The following is a 27,861-nucleotide window of genomic DNA, read 5'->3' as shown; positions in this document are numbered from 1 at the left end:
ACTGATGTGGACGCACTGAGACAATGACACAGCGAAGCTCCGACTGATGTGGACGCACTGAGACAATGACACAGCGAAGCTCCGACTGATGTGGACGCACTGAGACAATGGCACAGATAAGCTCCGACTGATGTGGACGCACTGAGACAATGACACAGCGAAGCTCCGACTGATGTGGACGCACTGAGACAATGACACAGAGAAGCTCCGACTGATGTGGACGCACTGAGACAACAAACATGTTTAATGAACAGCAGTTTTCATGTATGTAAGCTAGTAATTGAAGTGTCTCACAATAAAGTTGACTTGTCCCTCCAAAACGTGGCACTAAGTACTTGTAAACAAAATGGTGAACTAAGTATAATACAGTAATTAACCCATTTAGGCCTGACGTCGACATTTTAAAAATGTCTTCTAAATCCTGACAGTTTTCTGAAATACCTGTTTCTTTATCAGTGGTGCTCAATACTTCATGTCAAGGACCCCAAAATGATTATATTATATGTATTTGGTCGCCGACCCCCATCTGAAAATATGTTGTTCCAGGGACCCCCCTCTCAGAAGCAAAGATTTGAGTTAAAACGTATATATTCAAATACGCATTTTCACGATTTTTCAAAAATAGCAGACCTACGAGCTCATAGCGCGGCACTCAGTGCCACGCTACGAGCTTGTAGATCTGCTATTTTTCAATGGCTAAAGTATAACATAATGCGTTAAAACACCAAAAGGGGTTCCCGCCCAGAATGGGTTAATACATGCATTGGTTACTGATACTAAAACTATTGCTTTGAATTTAAAAAATGTCCCAGTGTTGTTGGATTAATTGTATTTTTTGTATTAGTATTTATTTATTCAGCACAGTATAAAAACAATACAGTGAACATATAAATATAAGAACGGTAAAGTGCTAGGCTGAGGCAAAAAAGCCCAAGGGGCGGGGCTTAAACAAGGCCTCTACCTGTAAAACACAATTAAACATCTTATACGAGGCCTCTACCTGTAAAACACAATGAAACATCTTATACGAGGTCTCTACCTGTAAAACACAATGAAACATCTCATACGAGGCCTCTACCTGTAAAACACAGTGAAACATCTCATACGAGGCCTCTACCTGTAAAACACAATGAAACATCTCATACGAGGCCTCTAAATGTAAAACACAATGAAACATCTTATACGAGGCCTCTACCTGTAAAACACAATGAAACATCTTATACGAGGCCTCTACCTATGACAAACACAATGCAACATCTTATACGAGGCCTCTACCTGTAAAACACAATGAAACATCTCATACGAGGCCTCTACCTGTAAAACACAATGAAACATCTTATACGAGGCCTCTACCTGTAAAACACAATGAAACATTGTACAATAAATATAGTGTATCCAGAATACATGATTGCAGTATATCAAACAAGAACAAAACAACAAAACAAAAAACATGATAGTTGAGAATACTTGGTTATCTACAGTACATGATTCTAGAAAATAAGAGATGATACAAAGAAATATAATTAAGTGATCTGGTCAATTAAGTTAATAATTATTATGTTGTCTTCGTTTATTATCCCATCAGCAGCGACAACTAGAAAGCAGAGTTACATGGAGCACATTATCTCCACCAGGCTGGGTTGCCTACCCAGGTCTGTGTAAGTCTGGGCTCCACTAGGGGGTGCCAAAGATTGCAGGGGATCTTTGGGAGTTGAGGTGTTGGCAGCATTTTAAGCAGAGAAAAATCTAAACTTCATTTTTGACATACTTGAATACGTCCATGCATGTGTGTGTGTGTGTGCTCGTCTGTAGGTGTGTGTGTGTCATATACATACAAATGGGTGAATGTAATGCACAATCTCTGTAAAGCGCCTTGGATAAAGGCTCTATATAAATACACCATTTACCATTTATAGACCCAGTGATGTAAATAGGTGTTCAATGTAATGAGTCCCAGGGATGCAGGGATGGTCTTTTAGAAATGAGTCCCAGGGACATTTGATGAGTCCCACTTCAACAACGTTAGGAGTCATATTTTGCCATTTTTACAAATTGCAGCATTTAACTCCCATTTAATTTTATATAAGTAGGTAGGTAGGTAGTAGTCAGGTTGATATCATCAGATTATGTAATTCCTCTGTTTTTGCATCATTGTCATCCTGGATTAGACTGACTGATCATATGTTTTAAACTAAAGGCTTTCCCCCTGTATGAGTCTTCATGTGTTTACTCAGACTACCCGTCTGAGTAAAGCCTTTACCACATACTGTACAAGTATAGGGTTTTTCACCTGTATGAGTCTTCATGTGTTTTTTTAGACTACCCGTCTGAGTAAAGCCTTTACCACATACTGTACAAGAAAATGGCTTTTCGCCTGTATGAGTCATGATGTGTCTTTTTAGATCAATCATCTGAGTAAAGCCTTTACCACAAACTGTACACAAAAATGGCTTTTCGCCTGTATGAGTCCTCATGTGTGTTTTTTGACTACTCGTCCGAGTAAAGCCTTTACCACATACTGTACAAGAGAAGGGCTTTTCGCCTGTATGAGTACTCATGTGTCTTTTTACATCAGCTGCCTGAGTAAAGCCTTTACTACATACTGTACAACTAAAAGGTTTCTTCCCTGTATGAATCCTCATGTGTTTTTTTAGATGATCCTTTCGATTAAACACTTTACCACACTCTGTACAACTAAATGGTTTCTTCCCTGTGTGACTCCTCATGGAGTCAGTTTGTTTTGATGATTTCAGGTCCTGGGACAGTTTGCGCTGTCCTCCCACATGTTGTGTGTTTTGTGATTTCAGTTGATTTAAAGCTGACTGATGTCCCCTAGTCTCCTCCCACTCATCACTGTCTTCAGTGTCAGATTCAGAACAGTGTGAAGAGAGGAGCTGCTCATCACTAGTTGGTTGTGATCGTACCCAGTACTCCATATAAGCTTGTGTTTTCATGTGTTCAGTTGAGGTGCCGGCTACAGGCTCTGTCTCTCTGTTTTCATCATCATCAACTTCACTTTTCACTGCTAGTAATGTCAACGTTGACCCACCAGCCTCTTCTGGTCTTTGAAGTAGCTCCTCTTGTTCCTCTTTAATGTGTGGAGGTTGTGGTTCCTCCTGGACCAGACTGGAGCTCTTCTCCTCTTCAGGTGGAACCTCCTCTTTGCGCACAGGGACGAGCAGGAAGTCTAGGAAGAACAATACAAAGAGACAATAAAAGGTTTGAATCCTGTACCTCAGTGCAGGGTAGTGGATGGAAAAAGTACCAACAAATTACTCTAAGTGTGGAGTTTCGTGCTGTAACTGTGGACATTGATAGCCGACTGTGTGCACTGGAGCGTCCTACTGACCTGAGGCCGCCGGAGGCTGTGCCTGATACAGGTGGGGATGCTGCGACTAGTGCTGTTAGCTTGGTGGCTACAGAGACTGTGCCGGTGTCTGCAACACATGCAGCAAAGAGAGGGACCTGTCTACGAGGAGTCCCCGGAGAACAGCAGCTTCGGCGCGCCGAGGAGAAGGGGATATGCCGGCGGGAGGCTCTGCTGTGGATGTGGGGAAACCATCGCCAGCGACAGAGAGAACTCTCGTGGAGTGACAACCAGCTCGACTCGCTCGCTACTGTCTCCAGGATGGAGTGAGGTGGTCAAAAAGGGCCAACGTTTGCCGGGTTCGGTGAAAGCTGCCCATCAGTTTTCTATTGGATGTATATGATTGATTGATTGATTGATTCTTTATTTAAGTGTCATGCTTCCGAAGAAGCCCAGCCCATATGGACTTACAGGACACTTTTTACAGTTTACATGAACAATTACGATAAACCGACATGACGGTTTGCAAACAATGATCAATTGAATACCAAACTGACACTCCAGATCCTTACGAGCAGATTACATAATATATAACATAAAATAAAATACACCATTAGGCCTGTGACAGGAGACACATGTACCTACTTGAAGAGCTGGGATTGTCTTCTACTCCAGGCTCTAGAAACAAACTGGGCTGTCCTAAATACTTCATAATTAAATAACCAGTCTAACTTCTGTCCATCATCTTCCCAGAATAGATCAGGATTTCTTTGTTGCATTACCTCAAACAGTGGAACCCTCAAATCATCATACAGGGTACAATAAAACATAAAATGAAATTCATTTGCCACATCATTTAGGTCACATACAATGCATAATCTATTCTCTTCTGGGACCGCTGAAAACCGCCCTACCTCAATAGCCAGAGGCAGGATACCAGTTCTCAGCTGGGCACACAATGACCGCTGGTTTCTGGTCAGAAAGGATTTGACATACAGTTCAGTACCAAAACACTGTTTCATCTGGACATATGATCTAAGTTTTGGTTTAGACCATATGTCATTTGACCATTTATCTTTGTAATTACTAAATAGTTTTTGTTTCAACCTATTGATATTACCACAAAGCATATTTTGAAAGATATACGACAGATCTGCCTCTCTAAAAATAGAAAAAACTTCCTTCATCCAGGGGCCATTGTGTGCCTTATCCCAATTGAATACCTTTTTTGTTAACCTATCTTCTGGCAGATTAATGAGACGGTTCCACAAGCGGATCAATTCTCCCTTTTGCCTAGTCTCCATCGGTTCCCAACCCATGTCTCCCTGGATTGCAAAAGAAGGGGCAAATGCATGTACACCAAGGAAACACCTTATGGCTCTATTCTGGATAGAATTAACCTTTTTATCATCCTTAAAACCCCAAACACCAGCTGCATACGTGAGTATTGGACAGACACATGCATCATAGAGCTGTGAGTATGTGGAATAACCTAGATCTTTACAAAATTTCATTTTACTAATTATTGACCCAACAGCTCTACCAGCAGAGTCCGCCAATGTTCCAATTCCAAGATCATAGGACATGAATTCATCCAGCATAAAACCCAAGTACTTATATGCTTCAGTATAGTCCAGAGGCAGAGTACCAAATGAGAAATTCAGAGAAGATCTTTCTGTACCTTTTTTTCTAAAGTGCATAACCTGAGTTTTACTCTGGTTAATCATAAGCCTCCATTTTGAGCACCAGGATTGAACAATATCCAGCATCTTCTGTAGAGCATCTCCGGACTCTGCCAGGAGGCCTATGTCATCTGCATAAAGTAAACAGTTTACAGCAACATCATCCAACATTACCCCTAAACCTGAATGTTTGATTTCTTGGACTAGATCGTTAACGAAGATAGCAAATAAAGTGGGAGATAAAACATCTCCCTGTTTCACCCCAAATGGTGTTGAAAACCAACCAGTAGTGAAATCATTCACTTGAACAGATGCTACTGGAACCTGATATAATGATTTAATAGCTTTATAAAATCTACCATCAACACCACTCTGGATTAGTTTAAAGAAAAGCAAATCTCTATTGACCCAATCAAAAGCCTTCTGAAAGTCTATAAAACATGAATAAGTAGATTTTCCCTCTTCAATTCTTGTTCTAATTACTGTGGTAACAAATAATAGGAGAGCCTGCTGTTCAGGATACTTGAATATAGTTTGTAAACAGTACTCATGAGACTAATACCCCTATAATTTAAAGGGACCCTTGGGTCATTCTTAGCAGACTTTTAATGATAGACTTATACCAAAGGGAGGGGATAATACTATATTTGAAACATGTCTGAAATAAACTAAACAAAATAGGCAATATCTTGGGAGTTTTAAGAACTTCATTATAAAGGCCCTCTACTCCAGCTGCTTTTCCATTTTTTGCTTTATCAATGGCCCTCATAACTTCTTCTAAGGTAAGATTACCATTTAAGGGTTGGTTTACAACATATCTATCCTGATCCATCGCCCTCTCAAGAACATCTTTGGAGTTACTGATGCTGGCCAGAAAGCTCTCATCAAAGATGGGTGGGATACAGTGCCCTGAATACAAATTAGCAAATTCGCTTTCCCACATTTTCAGAACACTTTCAGTCCTATCCTCCAAGTCACCATTAGGTAATCTTAGGTATTTTAACAGTTTTCTTAGGGCCCAATCGGTTGATTTCACTCCAGAATTTTTGAGGATTGTTGGACTGAAGCTGTTCCAAATGCATTGCTTGACCTCTATTAAATCTCCGCTTAAAGAAACGTAATCTTTTATCAAAAATATGCTGACATCTTTTAAACTCATCCCTTAAATGCCTTTTCTGCAATATGTCCTGGCATTTAAAAAAAGTATTTTCAGCCTTTTCAGCCTGTATATGTATTTTGTGTTTTGTATGTTTCTCTATGGACCCTGAGTCTGCAATAAAGGCATTCATTCATATACTGTACTATGCTATATATATGGACTATGAAGTGCACAGTATCAAGTGACAGCTGTGATGTGTGTTTTGAACGAGAGCTGACTGTCCAGGACAACACCAAGATTCCTAGCTGTTGGGACAGACGTTACCAAGGCATTGTCTACGGACATGGTTAGCTCCCGCATAGGGCAGGACTTAGCTGGGAAGAACAGAAGCTCAGTCTTGTCTGGGTTCAGCTTGAGGTGGTTGGAAAACAGGAAGAACCAAACGGGCCAACATCCTGTTATCCATGACTCCCCCAGAGGAAAATTCAAAGGCCGGTTTTTCCCTTTTTTTGGCAATGGGTTCCAGACTGAGCACAACTTGATGATAAAATACATCGGTGGAAAAACTATCAATGCCGAATATATCAGTGAGACAGATACATTGGACTAGGGTTATGGAGTTAGTAGAATATATCAGTGAGACAGATACATTGGACTAGGGTTATGGAGTTAGTAGAATATATCAGTGAGACAGATACATTGGACTAGGGTTATGGAGTTAGTAGAATATATCAGTGAGACAGATACATTGGACTAGGGTTGGGGTTATGGAGTTAGTAGAATATATCAGTGAGATAGATACATTGGACTAGGGTTATGGAGTTAGTAGAATATATCAGTGAGACAGATACATTGGACTAGGGTTATGGAGTTAGTATAATATATCAGTGAGACAGATACATTGGACTAGGGTTATGGAGTTAGTAGAATATATCAGCGGTGGCCGAACGGATTGCGGAGCGGTCTTGATACCGGAAGGTCGCCAGTTCGAATCAGCGGTCCGACACGTTAAAATTACCACCGCTGAAGTGCCCTTGAACAAGGCATTGAACCACTACGATGAAATGTTCTATGAGCAGGGCCTGGCTGGAAACAAGTTCTTGAGCTTAGCCCAGATACCCTGGGTAAATATAGTAATCATTTCATTTCATTTCATTTCATTTCACAGATACATTGGACTAGGGTTGGGGTTATGCCAGTGTAACGCCCGGGAATTGAACTTGGGTCTCCCGCTTGAAAGTCCAACATCTTAACCACTAGACCAAAGGGTGCTACACCAGCATCAGAGTTTTGTACGCGACGGGGAGCCAATGGAGGGAGCGGAGAAGGGGGAGACGTGTGAGAATTTTGGCTGGTTTGAAGACCAAGCGAGCTGCGGCATTTTGGATCAATTGGAGAGGCTTAAGTGCGCATGACGGTAGGCCAGTAAGGGAGGGAATTACAATAGTCAAGTTTTGATATGACTGATACCATGTTACATTAGTGACATGCTGAGACTGAGGCTGCGCACCGAGAGAAAAGAAAAGAAAAGACAAGGACAATATTTATCAGACTTGTCATTCATTAATGCATCAAATACATAACCACGGTATGGAGGTATTGTGGTTACCATACCCAGCCCTACATTGGATGGAGTCTAATGTTATTCCTGATCATTAAAGGACAACAAATATGTCTTCTCTTTTTTATTCTCTCCTTGTTCTTTTCTCTCTCTCTGGATGAATTTAATTATTTGTTCATTCTCACTGAACGTTTTACACTACAATTATTTGAAAACTTGTGTTACTTGTTACTTTGCAGATTTGGACTAGTATGGTATTACAACACATAGGCTACATTAAACACATTTCGTACTGTGGTTGTTCAAAAAACGGCAGATCTACAAGGTCACAACATGTTGCTTGTTAGATTAGAATCGATGAAGTGATATTTTATTGTAATTACCTGAGAGAGTGTCACAGCTCGTCTCCCAGTGTAGTGATGTCAATGTTGACACATCAGCCTCCTCCTGTTCCTCTTTAATGTGTGGAGGTTGTGGTTCCTCCTGGACCAGACTGGAGCTCCTCTCCTGATGTTCATCAGCAACCTCCTCTGTGGAGGCGAGGAAGTCTAGGGGAAAAAAATGAAATGAGGAAAAAAACAGAGAATGTTTTTAATTTACACTCTCTTTCTTCCACTGGGTTGCCATAGACTTATCGGTTGAGTTATTTAAAAATAATAATTCCACATTTGGTTCAAACTGATAACTGTGACTGACTGGGGAGGGAGTCTGGGAGTCCAACGATCATTACATCCTGGTGTGAAAAAAAACAACGTATAAAATAGAAGTTACAAAATAAAGGTTATGTACAGCCTGTGGACTAGTGGTTTTCAACCAGTGGTCGGGGGAACACCAGTGGTCCTTGAGGGGGTTCCATGTGGTCCCCAGCTAAATGGTGGAGAGTTGCTATCCAAATGGACCCTTAACACTCTTGAGAGTGTAAAATGAGTGTGTAAAACTCTCAAGAGTTAAATGATTGTTAAATACCTGCAGGCTACTTCATTTACAAGAAGTCGACACAATTATAGAACGTTTTGCCTGTTATCTCTCCTAATGGTAGTGGTAACATCGTCAATTCAGCATGGAATTGTGGACAAAATGATATCCAACAATAATAATAATTACAAAAAGAAAGTTTGGGGTAAAAAAACAAAAAACAAAACGAGGGGTTGTCCTCTCCTTCTGCACCATACTCCTTGTTCTCATGCCGTTCAATTCCAAAAGAATGGCTCGTAAACTCCTAATCTAGGGAGCTCTACACGGTTTTGACCAAAAGGACAATGTTCTGTCTTTATCTCTAATCTAGGGAGCTCTACATGGTTTTGACCAAAAGGACAATGTTCTGTCTTTACTTTTTTCTGACTTCAGCATGCATCTCGTTTGGAATATTAACACTTCTAGAGAGACTTTAGCGTGACCAGCGTGAGCTAAGAATGGAAGATTATGCCTCCTGTTTTCTTTTTGGGGGGAACGGAAGGCAGGGCTTTTCAGAGTAAAATCTTCCATATCTGCTGGCACTCTAGCATCTTTATTTTCAAGAATTCCCCGGCCAATGAAGTGTTCAACTTAGTGTTGACATGGCACACTGACTATCAGGAAAATGAAAACATGGAACTTCATGTCCAAAAGGTTGCCGACCACTCTTATAGATGGTTGAACCCCTGGGGGTCCGTGGACCACACTTTGAGAAACACTGGTCTAGCAGTGTTTTTATTTATTTATTTATTTTACTTTTTTGTGGCCAACTTGGCACACCGTAGAGGAAGTCAAATAGCAAAAGACAGATATATTCCAGAGAACAGTGGTTCTCAAAGTGGGGTCCGGGGACCCCAAGGGGTCCTTGAGGGGGTTCCGGGGGGTCCCCAGCTAAATCAATAGAGCATCAAACTCTGTTTAAACACTTTAGACTTATATATACTTTGGCTGTCTAAAAATAGCTGATCCACAAGCTCAATATGACTTAAAGCTTGTTTAACATTTGACACATTTAGAGTATATTAAAAATAATAATAACAACATCATAATTTTCAGATGGGGCCAAATACATGTATATAAATTTAAACACACACACACACACACACACACACACACACAGACCTGCAGCAGTGTGTAGCAGTGTGTCCATCTCTCTCTGCAAGAGGCTGCACATGAACTGTGCGGCCGCGCTGAGGCGCTCCAACACAAACACTCTGAGCCGACCAACATCACCGCTTGTTGTGTGTTTGTCCAAAACACACAATATCTGCTCTCCCACCGACGTCATGTGTCCGTTTATCTCCAGCCATACAGACTCCATTTGATTCGCTTTAACTGTTTTATGAGACATTTCTACTTCTTTGAGACATTTCTACTTCTTTAAGAGACGTTTTAACTTCTTTATGAGACGTTTTAACGTCTTTATGAGACGTTTTAACTTCTTTAAGAGACGTTTAAACTCGTTTTATGAGACATTTGAGCTCCTTTATTGTTGTCAGACCGTCTTCGTTTGGAGAAACCTCGCGTCAACAGGAAGAAGAACTACACGACCTTCTACTTCCTGGTCAACGTGTGTCATGCATGCGCAACCATAGATATATATAAACTGTGCGCAACAACACAGGATCCAGGGCACTGTGGCCTTAATGCCTTTCGCCCCCTGGTGGCGGAGGTGTTTAACTGTCGCTGATAGATTTAGATTTAGACTAGAATAGATCAGACAATAATGAGTGGAGAGAATGTGAATCAAATGTTAAAATAAAACCATGGATGAAAACATAGTCTATGTATATCGGGTGTCAGTATATGTCGGGTAGAAACCTCATATGTCCAAATCTGTTACTTTTCAGGATCAGAATTCAAAAGCATGAACAATTCTACAAGCTCAAAACACTTCACTTGGAGACGTTTCAAACTACTTCTGATGCTTGTGTGACGCTTTGATTGATTGATTGATTGATTGATTGAAGTATTTATTAACAGATTGCAGAATTACAGTACATTATTTCAAGCACAACTCAATACAAAACTGTGGACGACACCATAAAGCATTACACTTGTTTACAATAGGGTCCACCATGTTCAATTCATCATAAAAACGCTGTAGCAACATAAGTAGGATATTAATTTATGAAAAAAACACAGAAAGTTTCAATATGGAGATAAGAGGTTTCTGGCCGACAGTAACAATATGTAACAAGTCAGGCCATATAGACACTTGGCTAAATGTGATGACCTCATCACATGTGTGATGACCTCATCACATGTGTGATGACCTCATCACATGTGTGATGACGGCTATGGTCGGTTTTAGCCCAAAGAGTGTTTTTTTGTGCAAAATAAATGCTTGCATTGGATTCAGAATCATAAAAACCCTAGTTTGACACGTCACATGCTACTTAAAGCATAATTAAAATTATACTGTAGGCCTATAGGTTGTTAATGGTACCCTAACTTTCAACCCCTGAATTTACCATGATCCACTAATTATTTAATTTACAATTTCTAATACCGTTGTATGTGATTTGTATGACCCTCAGGATCATAAGGATGTGTGACCCAAGGATCATTTTGGGTCACACCCCTTTTGAGTTTAGATTGACAGGCCTATTAGCATGACCCAATGGGACATATGTAGGCATATCTAATGTCAGGCTTTTATATATGATGTCTTCAATATATGATGTCAATGAGCATCATGAAGGTACTGAAAGACCCGCCCACCTCAGACATCACAACATTATGATGTCACTGAGCATCATGAAGGCACTGAAAGACCTGCCCACCTCAGACATCAGCAACATTATGATGTCACTGAGCATCATGAAGGTACTGAAAGACCCGCCCACCTCAGACATCACAACATTATGATGTCACTGAGCATCATGAAGGCACTGAAAGACCCGCCCACCTCAGACATCAGCAACATTATGATGTCACTGAGCATCATGAAGGCACTGAAAGACCCACCCACCTCAGACATCAGCAACATTATGATGTCACTGAGCATCATGAAGGTACTGAAAGACCCGCCCACCTCAGACATCAGCAACATTATGATGTCACTGAGCATCATGAAGGTACTGAAAGACCCGCCCACCTCAGACATCAGACATATGATGTCACTGTCACTACTATTAGGTATGATTAAGTCTAATATTGTCGATCCAGAATGCCTTTATTGTCTTACTGTAGACATAGAGATAGCATGGAAATCCTGATCAAAATAGTTATCTTGTTGCAGTTACGTTCATATTTGTGATGATTGATGAAGATGAAGTAGCAATCATTTAGCTGGGGACCCCCTGGAATCCTAAGGACCCCTGGGGGTCTCCAGAACCTACAGTGAGATAATTTAGCTGGGGACCCCCTGGAATCCTAAGGACCCCTGGGGGTCCCCAGAACCTACAGTGAGATCATTTAGCTGGGGACCACCTGGAATCCTAAGGACCCCTGGGGGTCCCCAGAACCTACAGTGAGATAATTTAGCTGGGGACCCCCTGGAATCCTTAGGACCCCTGGGGGTCCACAGAACCTACAGTGAGATCTGTAACATGTATTACTGTGATAGAACCACTAGGACATTGGTCTCCCCAAGACCCAGACGTACAAAAACATCCATTATGAACAAACTGTTTTAAACTCTATTTAATAGAGAAAATAGCAGATCTACAATCTTTATTTTAACCTTTATTTAATAAATGGGTTCCAATTACACGTGATTGTTGAGGGGCACTAGCCCCTCCCCCAGCCCCTCCTATGTCCAGCTTTGTGGGTTTGTGTTAAACACAAACATTGTTTTGCTACCACCAACTATGACTAGTTTTGAGTGTTTGTGTTCACACAGGTGTGATTTTTAAAATATTGTATTTAACACCTTATATTTCTACATTTCCTCTACATTTCTACAGAACCTCTGGATGTCCTTGTCATTCTGGACATAAACAATACGTTGAATATTTGCTGATAAATCACACACAGAGGAGCAGTAGTGATGAAACCTTTATTAAACAAAACAAACTAAAACATATAATTTTCCCCAAGAGATAAAAGCAGATCTTTGAGTTTATGAAAACAACTCTATAAAGAAACTAAACCATGTGGAATGTACACTGTCTCTGTGGAATCTACCATATTATGTACTATGATAATTTAAACCACTTCACCACTTTTCAACCTATCTTCATATAACACTAATGTTCATGATAAAATACCACCATTTCTCATAGGAGGGCTGTGGGCAGTTCAGAAAAACGTCCACCAGTGAATTTCTTTTAATATTTAGATTTCTATTATCGTGAGAACGAAGGCTTCCATTTTCATGTTGCAACCTTTCAGGAATAGAAAGCCTGCAGTTTATATTAGCTTGGATTCTTCATCGATGATGTCACTGGTGGACGGGTTTCTGAACTGCCCACAGCCCTCCTATGAGACACAGACTGGTTTCTGAACTGCCCACAGCCCTCCTATGAGACAGAGTAGAAAGCAATGGTGCTATTTTATCATGATCATTAGTGAGGACCAATTATATGAAGATAGGTTGAAAAGTGATGAAGTGTTCCTTTAACAATGTAAACACACATGTCAACACAAAGCCAGCAGCTTGTCAGCACTTTACTGCACCATTATTTACTGCATATCAATGAACATAATCATTATTGCATGAATATTAATGAATATGACTTGTTAAATCCTGATGAATGTGGACACACTGATGCTCATATTGTACTACCAGTAACCTATGAGCTGGAGGGAATAATGCAAGAGAAAATACAAATGAAATTACATCATGTTGAATAGAAAATAAGATCCATACACAAGATAAAACAAAAATACATCACAATAAACTATTAATGTGTGTTTTATGTGTGTCATGTTGATATTGTCAGATTATGTAATTCCTCTGCTTTTGAATCACTGTCATCCTGGACTAGACTGACTGATCTTAATGTGTTAAACTAAAGGCCTTCCCTCTGTATGAGTCCTCATGTGTACTTTTAGACTACCCGTCTGAGTAAAGCCTTTACCACATACCGTACAAGAAAATGCCTTTTCGCCTGTATGAATCCTCATGTGTGTTTTTAGATCACCTGTCTGAGTAAAGCCTTTACCACATACTGTACAAGAAAAGGGCTTTTCACCTGTATGAGTCATCATGTGTATTTTGAGATGACTTGTTTTAACAAAGCCTTTACCACATACTGTACACATATAGGGCTTTTCGCCTGTATGAATCATCATGTGTGTTTTTAGACTAACCGCCTGAGTAAAGCCTGTACCACATACTGTACAAGCAAAGGGTTTTTCGCCTGTATGAATCCTCATGTGTGTTTTTAGACTAACCGCCTGAGTAAAGCCTTTACCACATACTGTACACGCAAAGGGTTTTTCGCCTGTATGAGTCCTCATGTGTGTTTTAAGATTTTCCTTGTGATTTAACATTTTGCCACACTCTGTACAACTAAAACCTTTCTTCCCTGTGTGAATCCTCATGTGTGTTTTTAGATAATACTTTCGATTAAACATTTTGCCACACTCTGTACAGCTAAAACCTTTCTTCCCTGTATGAATCATCATGTGTGATTTTAGATGTCCCTTGTGATTAAACACTTTGCCACACTCTGTACAGCTAAAAGGTTTCTTCCCTGTGTGGGGCTTTTCGCCTGTATGAATCCTCATGTGTGTTTTTAGACTAACCGCCTGAGTAAAGCCTTTACCACATACTGTACACTCTGAACAACTAAAAGGTTTATTCCCTGTGTGACTCCTCATGGAGTCAGTTTGTTTCGATGATTTCAGGTCCTGGGACAGTTTGCGCTGTCCTCCCACATTTTGTGTGTTTTGTGATTTCAGTGTGTTTAAAGTTGACTGATCTCCCCTAGTCTCCTCCCACTCATCACTGTCTTCAGTGTCAGATTCAGAACAGTGTGAAGAGAGGAGCTGCTCATCACTAGTTGGTTGTGATGTTCCACAGTCCTCTACATCAGCTTGTGTTTTCATGTGTTCAGTTGAGGTGCCGGCTACAGGCTCTGTGTCTCTGTTTTCATCATCATCATCTTCACTTCTCACTGCTAGTAATGTCGTTGACCCACCAGCCTCTTCTGGTCTTTGAAGTAGCTCCTCCTGTTCCCCTTTAATCTGTGGAGGTTGTGGTCCCTCCTGGACCAGACTGGAGCTCCTCTCCTCTTCAGGTGGAACCTCCTCTTTACACAGCACAAAGTCTAGGAAAAACAATACAAAGATACTCTATAAAAGGTTTGAATCTTCAACCTTCGTAGTGGCAGGAAGAAGTATTAGAACTAGTATTTCATTAAGCAGCATTTTTTATTGCATATCCCACTAGCATAATCAGAATAGGGTCGACATGGTGTCTGGTTGCTAGGGGGTGGTGCCTGGTTGCTAGTGGTGGTGCCTGGTTGGTTCGGGGTGGTGTCTGGTTGCTAGGGCCGAGCTCACCAACACTCCACTTGCCTCCACAGAACTAAAAAACATTGCTAGGATGCAACTGGGACGTATCCTCAGTGATGTTTCCCAAGGTCCTCAGGTCTTCCAACATCATACCCCTCACTCGGGTGACCCAGCCGGGGTGATCAAGTCCCGACTTACGTCCCAGTAGCTACCCTCGATCAGTACCTTAGGGAAAAACCAGGGACACACAATCCGCTGCTCCAGAACTACTCTGCCGGTACTGGGCGTGCCATCCGGAGCGTGGAGGGACTAGGCACTGTGGGTTGACTCCTGGGCGGGCACTTCCTACGTCTCACCAGGTCCTCTCCTGCTCTCACCAGAAGTACAACCAGGACCTGTGCGTTACACCAGATTCCAGCACCAGACTATTCATAAGTACTCTTTCTTTGGGTCTAGGCTTATTATCCTGCCCTCAATGTCTTCACATATTGTACAGTTAATATAAAACACATTATTCAGGGACATTTCAGCCACTTCTTTTGCCCAGTAGGACCACATCATCAAACAGTGACGCGCACCTATCTTAACATAATTCTTCAGGCCACAGGTCGAGTTTCTAGTTTGAATAATGTCAACGTTGACCCACCAGCCTCTTCTGCTCTTTGAAGTAGCTCCTCCTGTTCATCTTTAATGTGTGGATGTTGTGGTTCCTCCTGGACCAGACTGGAGCTCCTCTCCTCTTCAGGTGGAACCTCCTCTTTACACAGCACAAAGTCTAGGAAAAACAATACAAAGAGACTCTATAAAAGGTTTGAATCTTCAACCTTCGTAGTGGCAGGAAGAAGTATTAGAACTAGTATTTCATTAAGCAGCATTTTTTATTGCATATCCCACTAGCATAATCAGAATAGGGTCGACATGGTGTCTGGTTGCTAGGGGGTGGTGCCTGGTTGCTAGGGGTGGTGCCTGGTTGCTTCGGGGTGGTGTCTGGTTGCTAGGGCCGAGCTCACCAGCACTCCACTTGCCTCCACAGAACTAAAACACATTGCTAGGATGCAACTGGGACGTATCCTCAGTGATGTTTCCCAAGGTCCTCAGGTCTTCCAACATCATACCCCTCACTCGGGTGACCCAGCCGGGGTGATCAAGTCCCGACTTACGTCCCAGTAGCTACCCTCGATCAGTACCTTAGGGAAAAACCAGGGACACACAATCCGCTGCTCCAGAACTACTCTGCCGGTACTGGGCGTGCCATCCGGCGCGTGGAGGGACTAGGCACTGTGGGTTGACTCCTGGGCGGGCACTTCCTACGTCTCACCAGGTCCTCTCCTGCTCTCACCAGAAGTACAACCAGGACCTGTGCGTTACACCAGATTCCAGCACCAGACTATTCATAAGTACTCTTTCTTTGGGTCTAGGCTTATTATCCTGCCCTCAATGTCTTCACATATTGTACAGTTAATATAAAACACATTATTCAGGGACATTTCAGCCACTTCTTTTGCCCAGTAGGACCACATCATCAAACAGTGACGTGCACCTATCTTAACATAATTCTTCAGGCCACAGGTCGAGTTTCTAGTTTGAATAATGTCAACGTTGACCCACCAGCCTCTTCTGCTCTTTGAAGTAGCTCCTCCTGTTCATCTTTAATGTGTGGATGTTGTGGTTCCTCCTGGACCAGACTGGAGCTCCTCTCCTCTTCAGGTGGAACCTCCTCTTTACACACAAGGACGTGCAGAAAGTCTAGGAAAACAATACAAGTATGCACTGACCAACCTGCGTGGTAACGTCGCTGTCCGCCACATATCGCTGCAGACTGAGGTAGGCTGACTAGGCTACTGTCTGCTTCAACTTCACTTCATCTCCAACTGTGATCTAGCTGTAATCTACAAGCCCACAAAGTGTCATGGATGTGCCGCGCTGTGGGCTTGTAGATCGACTGCGTTTGGCACAATTTACAATTACAATTTACAATTTAGGCATTTAGCAGACGCTCTTAATCCAGAGCGACTTACATTTAGCAAGAACAAAAGCATGGGAATACATCACATATATAAAAAGCATTTATCAAGAAACATGCGTAAGCTAAGAACGTAGCTAGAACATATCTATATAATGACACTGTACATATAAACTATACATATATACTATACTATGCTGTACATATATACTATGAAGTGCTATGACTACATACAATGCAATTATTGTGCTGTCTACATACCATGCTATAAGTCTGTATCAAATGCTATCTAAGTCTAAAAAGTGCTGTCTAAGCGGGTAGGGTAAGTGCTATGGGCCATGGTGGAGTCTGAAAAGGTGGGTTTTCAGACTACGGCGGAAGATTGGGAGTGATGCTGCAGTTCTGACTGCAACGGGGAGTGCATTCCACAGTTTTGGAGCCAGAAGGGAGAAGAGTTTGGGACGTGTGGAGCGTTGTCCCGGCGTTTTTAGTGAGGGTACTTCCAGCTTCCCTGCATTGGCTGATCTGAGTGCGCGGGAGGGTTTGTAGGGTTCAATCATGCTTGCAAGATATGGGGGAGCCATACCTCTGGTTGCTGGCACGTGACACCGTCGTACGACCAGGCACGATTCAGTAATTACAATCTTTGAGTGGCTTCGAACAGCTGTAGATTAGAACGATGATAATGGTTTAATATGGTGAACTTTACATTACAGAGACTTTAACAGCTGTAGCCTAGAACGAAGATAATGGTTTAATATGGTGAACTTTACATTACAGATCAACACAATATTCAGTCACAGAACTTTGAACTGCCCCACCCTCCTAACAAATTATTACAAATTACACTAGTGTGAAGTGAGGGGTGCTCTTATCATCATACATCATATTCAATGCTCAACCAATCAAATCATCACAATTGTCATTCCGGCCAATCACTCTTGGTGTATTTTCTTCCCCCACTTTTATCTTCAATATGTACTTTGCTCAGCCAATCAAATCATCGCTATGGGGTGATCAGCCAATCACAAGCCAATATTTGTGTGAACACAAACCCGAAAAGCTGGTCATAGGAGGGTCTAGCGCCTCTAGTGGTCATAGGAGGGTCTAGCGCCTCTCAAACAAAGAGGAAAAAGGTTTGACAAGACTTTCTATGAAGTGAAACAAAGGGAGGAAGTGCTGTGTGATCTAGTGTCGATCTAGACAGAAGCTCTTTGGTGGAACAGGTATAGGTCTACATAGACAACGTCTAAAGAGATACTGCATTCTCTCGCCAGTGACACAAACAGCACTGCATTCTCTCGCCAGTGACACAAACAGCAGTGTCGAAAGGCATTGGTCAATGCAGTCTCCTTGTTCAATGTTTTTACATTAGTAGTAATGCAGTTCTTACCTGAGGGAGCGTCAACCCCATCAGCCTCCTCTAGCTTTAAACGTAGCTCCTCCTGTTCCTCTTTAATGTGTGGAGGTTGTGGTTCCTCCTGGACCAGACTGGAGCTCCTCTCCTCTTCGGGTGGAACCTCCTCTTTACACACAGAAACGTGCACAAAGTCTAGGAAAAACAATACAAAGAGACTCTATAATAAGTTTGAATCTTGTACCTCAGTGCAGAGTAGTGGCTGGAAGAAGTATCAACACTGTTGATTTGGCAGATTACTCTTTGTCCACATTTAGAAATGTGACGGTGTGCCGACTTAAATGTAATGGTGCGCTGACTGCACTCTGTGCTGTAAATAGTGTGGCCATTGTTTGTCTACATTGCAGCGCTTTCATAGAAGATGTGAGACCAGCTGAATGAGACGTAGGCCTAGTCATTATTATTTAGAAAGTAATGAAGGAGGTGTGGAGGTGATTTCATTTAACTTTGTTCAGAGGTGTGGTGTTTTCATTTAACTTTGTTCAGAGGTGTTTTTATTCAACTCTGTGTCTGTGTGCACCACGGATTTGAGGACAACAATCACACCCATGTGAAGTGAGGGGCGCTCTTATCATCGTGATACTCCTACTGTATCGCTATGGGAACAGTATCAGCCCTTATTTGTCATATCGGGTCAAATCGGCAGTGTTGGGAAAGTTCACTTTCTACATGAACTAGTTCAGTTCGAAGTTCAAAATTTTAAAAAAATAACTAGTTCAATTCTTAGTTCATCATTCAACATTTTTAAAATGTATTCCTATTTGGAATAAAGTCCAAACCTTAAAAAAACACTTTTTTTTTGTTCATTTTCCCCCAATACATTGCTCCAAGCTGTGTATTGGCAGCCACCGCCCACATAGAACCACAGACTTCATTCCTATTGGGAATAAAGTCCAAACCTTAAAGGTGCAGTGCAACGGAAATGGTGGACATTTTATTTTGAAGTTTCAAACGGTTTCAAGTTGAAACACCGGTCTGAAGTTTCTGAACCAATCAGAGCGATGGGACGGTAGCTAGGGACGGTAGCTATGCTATACGCAGCAGCATGCTGTGTGTTTGTTTACAAATCAGATAGACGGCCAGCTGTACCAGTTTACTCTTATGTGGCTTATTTCTACCCTATAATGTTTTCAGATACATATTTTAGCGTGATGATTAAGTTGAAACCGAGTAATACACTGTCTGGATGTTATCTTGAATGGGAATAAAAACGGAGGATTTCTGTAATCAATAGCAGCTGTGCTGCACGGATGCGCACATATGGGGAATTAAACGGTGAGCTTCATTTTTATTGGCTTTTATCAATGTGGGCCTCGACACGTCATCACGCAGCATATTCTGTCCTTATCACGTGCCCATTTATGTGACGTGACAGATAGTTAACAACAACAGCTCCAATAAAGACAGAGACGTGTTTCTTCATTGGTACTTAGAATGTTTAGTTGTAAAACTGCAATCAGTCATTGTACATAATCTTCTCACATTAACACAAACTCAACATCAAAGGCAGTCAAATTGGTTCCAATTGAGGTCAAACACCACTGTACTAATTAGTAGGATCCACAACAGGTGTATCTCCAACAGACAAAGTCTAATTAGGCACAAGCCAGCATGGCCAAACAATTGACATAAACTTAAATTGTACTTTCTTACAATTGGCAACAAACAGGCAAGTTACATTTAGTAAAGAATCAACAAACACAAATCACAAGCGGTTTCACAAACCCTACTGTTACCCATGTTTTGATTGTAATCTGTAATGTCTTGAAACAAATTTATATGTCATACATTGCTTCTTGTCACATGTCATACATCTTGCTGCACAGTACAATCATTTTAAGAAACCTAAACAACAGAAACTTACAGACTCATGACTCTCAAGGTCCTGTGTGAGGAGAGAATAATTCTGCTGCTGCTAGCTCTGAAGCTCAAACCAGAATGACAAAACAAGGAAGTGTTACAAGTAAAGGCTCCTCCTAGAGGAACTAAGTGTCCATTAACCAGTATAAGGTCGCCCCCTAGTGGGCTAGGTGGGCCATGGGGCAGAACACAGCACGTTTTCGTTTTCAGGAAGTAATAAAACATATATTTGTATGGACTTTTGATATAAAACACACAAAAATGAGAATTTGCCCATTTTTTTGGCATCAATTGTTAGGTATGCCCATATGATGACCACGGATATGGTCTAAAAGTGTGAAAAACATATTTTTCATTTCACTACACCTTTAAAAAAACACTTTTACCATTACCATTATCCAAATGAATTCCTTATTCTTTTACATTTTGAGAAAAATAGCCAATTTAACACTGAGGTGCTGACAATGTTTAGATGCCCACTCTTCCTGCACCCTTTTGCACTTTGCTTCTGTCTTAATATGGGCCATGTGAAAATTAACTTGTGAAATCTGATGCTCTGAAGGCAAATGTTTTGGAACGTCTCACATCCTGCATATTTCTGCGTGCTGAAAATAGCTGATCTACAAGCTCACAACTTGTTGCGGACGCAACCCGTTGTGAGCTTGCAGATCAGTTATTTTCAGCATGCAACAAATTGTACGGCGAAGATTAAATCAGGCTTCACTGTGGGTCGTGTGAGAGTGTTTTGTTGGCCGAGGCGATCATGGATTGTACACCCAGCGCTCCTCCATGCACAATAACAAGCTATTGGAAGCTATATTTGGGTGGCAACATGTTTACCTCAGTGTTTTGGGTTGGGACATGTTCTGTGCCTGGCTGTCTGTGTGTGGATCAGGATCAGCGTGTCTGGTCTGCAGGGCGGGCGCACAAGTCGCAGCGCACATCATCATCGCCTCGCTCGCGCACTCCAGTCCAGAGATAGTGCACAACACGCTAATTTAGTATCCGATTTGGGCTTGTTTTATTTTGCTTTAATAGGAAATCTCACACATTCTAGAACGAAGTGAACTGTCAGAGACTGACGTTCACACATGCCCAGAATTAATGCGTTCAAGCATTAAATCAATTAATTAATCAAATCAATTAATTAATCATCAATTAATTATCTAAATGAATTAGTAACATTCATCAAGCAGAAAAACAGTACGTTCAGTTCACAGTTAACGTGCCCGTGAACGATCATTCTTTGAACGCGTTCAGGGACAACACTGCAAATCGGTATCACACAGTGGTAAGGGGTCGACACTATTCCAGTCTAACCAGCGATCCGCTACAGGGGTAAGGGGTTGACACTATGCCAGTCTAACCAGCGATCCGACACAGGGGTAAGGGGTTGACACTATGCCAGTCTAACCAGCGATCCGACACAGGGGGTAAGGGGTCGACACTATGCCAGTCCTAACCAGCGATCCGACACAGGGGTAAGGGGTCGACACTATGCCAGTCTAACCAGCGATCCGACACAGGGGTAAGGGGTCGACACTATGCCAGTCTAACCAGCGATCCGACACAGGGGTAAGGGGTTGACACTATGCCAGTCTAACCAGCCAACCTGCCTAACGAGCTGGCTGCTGGAATGCTTTTCCAGAGTCTACTAGATTATAACAACGCCCAACTCATGTAAGAGAAAAAAAGGAAATACTCCGCCCAGTAGGGGGGAGGGGTAAGAAAAGCCTTGCCCAGTAAGGGGAGGGGAGGGCTGATTTCACCCAATACCATCAAATCATCACAAAAGTCATTCCGGCCAATCACTTTTGGAATCTTCACTTTTCTGCTCTCACTTTTCTCTTCAATATGTGCTCTGCTCGGCCAATCAAATCATCGCTATGGGATATCAGCCAATCATCTGTTTGTTGTTCATACAGACCCACAAAGCTGAGCCCCTCAAAAATAGGCTGAATATTAGGCCTACCTAGTTTCCCTTTTTCTCTCTCTCTCTCTCACACACACACACACACACACACACACACACACGATGTAGCCATAAGTTTACCAACCTGCAGTGTGTAGATCGATGTCCATATCAAAGTCAATGTCCAGCAGTTTGTTGTGTTTCTGCAGCAGAGTTTCTAGTGTCTCCATCTCTGTCTGGATGAGGCTACACATCCACTCTGCGGCCACACTGAGGCGCTCCAACACAAACACTCTGACATCATCAAGCTTCTTCACACAACAAACATCAGCACCACGCTGCTGTTTGTCCAAAACACACAATATGTCCTCTCCCACCACTGACGTCATGTGTTCATGTATCTTCAGCCGTAGGCCTACAGACTCCATTGGACTCGTTTTACCTCCTTTAGGAGACATTTACACCAAACAGACTCTCTTCCAAATTACCGCTGTTTCCTTGGCTTCAACGCCCACAAATGGAACTGGAAGCTGGGCTGAATGAAGGAGAAAACACTACTGGAGAGCCAAGATGGCTTCGGGTCGTCACAACATGTCAGTGAATGACGTCACGTTGAGCCGAAGCGCCTTAAATGGTGATGTAAAAGTGTAGTATGAATGGAGCGCTCTCTGTTCCTACTGGAATATATACTTATAGAAGGTGGAGAATGTCTCTTTTCTCTACATGAGGATCAACAGCAACAAAGAGCTTCTCTCAGATCCGCCATTACGATGGAAATACACACAACCAGTGTTGCCACATTGTGTGAGAGAAACAAGCAGCCAGGTCCATGAACACCATCCTGACTTAGCCCCATATGTGCCCTCTCCCTACGCTCATTCTGTCGGAGCTACAGAATGAGCGTAGGGAGAGGGCACATATGGGGCTACATCCTGACTATGCTATTTGAAAATAGCAGATCTACAAGCTCACAACGTGTCACAATGCGACGTGTGGTGAGCTTGTAGATCTGCTATTTTCAAAACGGTCATGGAGAAAAACAAATGTGACAAATTGGAATATTCTTTGAAACATTTTAACAACACAAATCTTGTTGTTCCTTCTGGCACAAAACATTTGTACATGTCGGGTCCTTAGTTGGACAAATACATTAATGTGGAGGTCCTTGACATGGAGATGTGTGAGAATCACTGCTTTAAACAATATTAGGAAACAAAGCCCAAATAAACAACTACACTTTAGAAACAAAGCCCAAATAAACAACTAGGCCTACACTTTATAAACAAGCCCAAATAAACAACTACTCTTTAGAAACAAGCCCAAATAAACAACTACACTTTAGAAGCAAGCCCCAAAAAACTGCAACTACCAATATTTATAAGCAACTTTACAGAAAAGACAAGCCCAAAGTCGCTTATAATAAGCAGACATGGCAACAATGGGACTGTGGAAGAGCAGCAGTGTTGCCAAATCTTGCAAATTGTCATATATGAACATTTGTAAGTCAACTTAGAAATTCTAAACGCAAATGTAGCTGTTAATGTCCACGGATGTGTGTGGCTAATTTTGAGACCGTTGTACCATAGTGTGTTTCACACAATGATTGACTCGTGTAGGGAGCAGTACCGAGTACCTCCAGTAGATGGCGGCCATAGTTAGCAGGTTGCCTGCAGGCCCCAGCTATGACAACCTCCTTACTGCTTCCAGTGGCAGCCTTCGGAACTGCACCCATGACCAGTCTGTTGGTAGCTTTCAGAACTTCATCCGAAACAAAATGTTACAAATATTATACACAAACTGACTCACTGAGCACTAATACTGACTGTACTACTGTGACCCAGCTAATAATTTAGTTGAGACAGGACTCCGGATTGTGGTACAAAAGTTAACAATTATTTTATTTATAAAAGAATGTTACAAAAAGAAGGTATTTGCAACAAATGTTAAAACAGTGTTTGAGATATACATGAAAATGGGGAGAATGGTTACTCAAAAAAAGAACAAGTCAACGTAAATCTAAAAAAGAAGGGAAAGGAACAGCAGTCCTTTTAGGGGCCGCTTGTTCCACATGGACCTAATATAAAGGTAATGACAAAGTTCAGTGCACAAATGTCAAATACATATAAACTCAAATATATACCCACAAACTTTAATATGCACACCAATAAAAGGATCCCCTTACCAAAGTACAGCTCTTAAGTCAAACACATGAAACTTCTCTCTCAATGGTCATACAGGGAAATAACAAGCCCTCCCCTGTCTCCACCTGTAGCTGTTAAACCGTGACAAATCATGCAGGTTAGAGACATGGTGACACAACATTGCATGACAGAAAACATCAAACAACTCCTTTCTGGATTCAGATTGGCATGATCATATACTCACATTTCTCCAAGTTAACTGCTACACATAAGAATGGGTGGTGGCCACACCCCAAACAATTCTTGTGCAGGAAACCTTGAATCTACTACCGTATACAGCAACAAGTAGACCTGGCAATATAAAGAGACTCTCATTTTATATCATATCAAGAAACCCATAAAACAATAATATACAAAAGCATATAGGCTTACCAATTTACAAGTCAGCAACCAAACATGACACTCTCACAACACATGTGGTGTTGTGAGGACCCACAACTGACGTCCTGTTACCTGCCTGCTCAGAAAGCCTTTAAATACCCTTGTCACTTAATATAACCTCTGCCTCCCTCTAGGGGTTACACTACTATAGTGTTGCATCTATATATTATCATTTAATTTTAGTTGTATTACTTTTCTGATTTGATAATACTATAGAACAGGAGTAGGCCTACTGTTTTGCACAAACGTTTTTCTATCATTTATTTCAGTTTTGCTAACCGTTGTTGCTCTGGTATACACAGTGGAAATCATCAGTGCACCTTCAATGTTTATTTAATGCTCAGTGTACAAATGGACCCGCAATGGTCCATTATGTGGTAAATCCTGAGTGTTAATTTAACTCTGAGAGTGTACAAATGGAACGGGCCCATGTTGTTCCCTTTATACACCCTTTATACACTTTATTAATTTATATTAGTACAGTGTTGTATCATTTATGTATGTAGGCTACTGTTAAAATGTTGCACTGGAAAATGTTTCACAAAAAGCTGTTTTATGTGGAAGCTCATTGTTGGTTGTTTGAGGTGTTGCATTAACATGTAGCTTAATTTACACACTTTATGAAAGGGGTAAATACAAACTCACTGTCAGAGCAGAGGGATGTGGTGCCAAAAATAAGTGTGAGAGACAGGATCTTTGATTTAAAATAAACTATTTAAAAGGAATGTAGTCACATAAATTAAGTTCCTGACATCCATTATACATGTATTAAAACTCTGAACTCTGACTGGGGAGTGAGTCTGGTGGTTATTGTGTATTGCTGGGTTATAGTCTAATGATCATTATAACAATGTAAGAGAATGTTTTAGAAGAAGGGAAAACTTTGTGGACAATCAAAATGTTGGAATTGTTTATGAGGTATATATGATATGATATATGATATAGTACTTTATTGTCAGTTCACACTGAAATGTGTCTTGCGACCCAGCAGCCATGTCTGCAGAACACATATACACACATTTGACATAGCACAAAGAACAAAACAATATTACATAAAGACATGAAGACAAGAGCAATGTCCACCGCCTAGATTACCCCTGCATGGCTACTACAACTCCTGATTAAGCCTCAAAGTCGACTGGTGGACAAAGGACCTCTTTAGTCTGACCTTATTGTATGCTGGGACACCAGTATCTCCTTCCAATATGTCCATTAAAATAAAGGTGAAAGCCACAAAAAAACAAGTTGACATGGCACACTATCTAGAAAATAAAAACATGGCACTTGGCATGAACCATTATTTCAGGCATTTCAGCAGTGAAGGGATCCAGAGAGACACCTTATTTCATTCCCACACCAGCGATGCCTCATGCATCCATCATCCTCCCCTCTCCTTCCACTCCCCTGGAGGGGGCCGACTGCTACCCTCCCAAAAGCAACATCAATTAGACCATTTGTCTTTTCTGGAAAGCAGAGCTGACCAATTACACAAATATCCAGGCACAGGCTGAGGCATGTGTCTATGAGAGCTGGACAGGCCAGCCTCAGGTAACTCACCTCAGGCAACTCACCTGAGGCTGAGACATGTCTATGAGAGCTGGACAGGCCAGCTTCAGGTAACTCACCTGAGGCTGAGACATGTCTATGAGGCCAGCCTCAGGTAACTCAGATGGACGGCTGTACGTTCTTTGTAAAAGATGCAATGACACTGTTTTCTTGTATTATTTTTTGGCTGCATGCTGGTAAATTCACACTATTATTATTGTATGGAATTTATGTATGTAAAAACAATGTTTGCCTGACAGTGTGAGTGTACAGCTCAATGTGGGAAGGTAATTCAAGTCAATTACAAATTAAAATCAATTCTAAATAAAATGCTGCCATAAGTTGTTGTGTCTAATACAACCAGAGCTGTATTAAATGATGCCATTCTGACAGTTACAAATACATTGAAACACATGGAATTTTGAATCAGAGTAGGCCTACTTCTTTTCTAAAAGGAAAATGCTGCCATAAGTTGTTGTGTCTAAATAGAACCGGATGCCGTCAGTTCTGAAGGCTGCCACTGGGAGCAGTAGGGAGGTTTGCCTGCAGGCCCCTTCCTGCAAGCTTGCAGCTGTTACTACTTGGGATAGATTAGATTGGAGTTAGATTGGAGCCGGCTGTGTGCGTTGCGTGCGTTTTAGAAGCCATATTACAATCTCTTCAGTCTTCAGTAGGACAAACACAGGTAAAGTCGAGGCGCTGAAACTACGAGTCGATATGGATCCGGGACGCCAACCTCCTCCGGTAAGTTAATGGTTTAACTTTTATTCGACACAATTACTAGCATTATCCTTCGTCAGTAACTGAAAAGTATATTTGCAGCATTATTGTTGTTCCCGTGTCGCTCGCTACTGATCACACGGACGCTAAGCATTCATTTGGAGGCCTTCCCTACAAGTAAAGGGATGATTTAAAAAATAATATTTAGACTAACGTTATGTTCCACAGTTTCAACGGAGTCGTGTGAAATGGTTACAGATACAAAGGCCTAACACACGTGTTGAGGTGGCGGTCTGACGGCACGTTCCTAAACTCTTTCAACCATACTTTCCTGATGTACAAAGTGTATGTGTGCTACCATAGATGTATGATATCTATGTATGCTACGACAAGGCAATTCTAGACATTTAGAAACCCTCACTGGTTTAATATCCACGTGGGATAATTCAGTTAATCAGAAGGTCCCATGGGCTATGTGAGGACGTTAGCCAGAGAATGCTATATTTGTGGCATTCGGTTATTTTTGCATGTTTTTTATTGACACGTCTAGATGTGATAAATGACACGTGTGTACATGTTTGAATCATTAACAGCAGAGGAAATAAAAAGTAAGCTTAACTAACATTGGATCTATTTCTCAATGAAAACAGAATGTCTTGACACCAGAGGTGGAGGCCGCAGCAAGAAACCTGCTGGAAATGAACATCAGAGATGTTCACCCACCACCCACTCCTCCAAGGGCTCGAGGAACCCCTGGTCCTTACCAACGTCCTGCAAGCAGGGAAGGTAGAGAGTCGAGAGGAAGAACAGATGCGAAGGTGAGTCCTCAGGGACCATTAACTACTTAAAAC

The 27,861-nt window shown here is 41.6% G+C and overlaps 1 protein-coding gene and 1 long non-coding RNA gene across 7 annotated transcripts; both read right to left on the bottom strand.

The window, feature by feature from the left end:
- Positions 1–2,027: 2,027 nt before the first annotated feature.
- LOC306935074 (uncharacterized protein) lies at positions 2,028–22,692 on the bottom strand. Of its 6 annotated transcripts, none has more exons than XM_079517918.1 (7): positions 22,309–22,692; positions 18,368–18,526; positions 17,561–17,638; positions 16,620–16,757; positions 15,658–15,786; positions 14,696–14,824; positions 12,538–13,069 (listed from the first exon to the last, which is right to left on the bottom strand). In XM_079517918.1, the coding sequence occupies exons 1-7, from the start codon at positions 22,619–22,621 to the stop codon at positions 13,029–13,031; spliced, it is 987 nt and encodes a 328-aa protein (XP_079374044.1). In that variant the 5' UTR covers positions 22,622–22,692; the 3' UTR covers positions 12,538–13,028. The 6 variants fall into 6 exon arrangements, with proteins under 6 accessions (XP_079374043.1, XP_079374044.1, XP_079374041.1 ...); XM_079517919.1 differs by lacking the exon at positions 12,538–13,069 and adding an exon at positions 15,237–15,378 and having other exon boundaries at positions 14,705–14,824; XM_079517915.1 differs by having other exon boundaries at positions 12,538–14,824.
- Positions 22,693–24,040: 1,348 nt separating this feature from the next.
- LOC306935122 lies at positions 24,041–24,805 on the bottom strand. The gene is made up of 4 exons (XR_013791357.1): positions 24,737–24,805; positions 24,549–24,655; positions 24,346–24,435; positions 24,041–24,237 (listed from the first exon to the last, which is right to left on the bottom strand). It is a non-coding gene; the product is annotated as an uncharacterized lncRNA (long non-coding RNA).
- Between the last annotated feature and the right edge of the window lie 3,056 nt (positions 24,806–27,861).

This window comes from Electrona antarctica, assembly GCF_951216825.1.
Source record: "Electrona antarctica genome assembly, chromosome: 13".
NCBI classification, from domain to species: Eukaryota; Metazoa; Chordata; class Actinopteri; order Myctophiformes; family Myctophidae; genus Electrona; species Electrona antarctica.
Note: the sequence above shows the minus strand (reverse complement) of the source record. Positions and strands in the feature narration are given on the sequence as shown.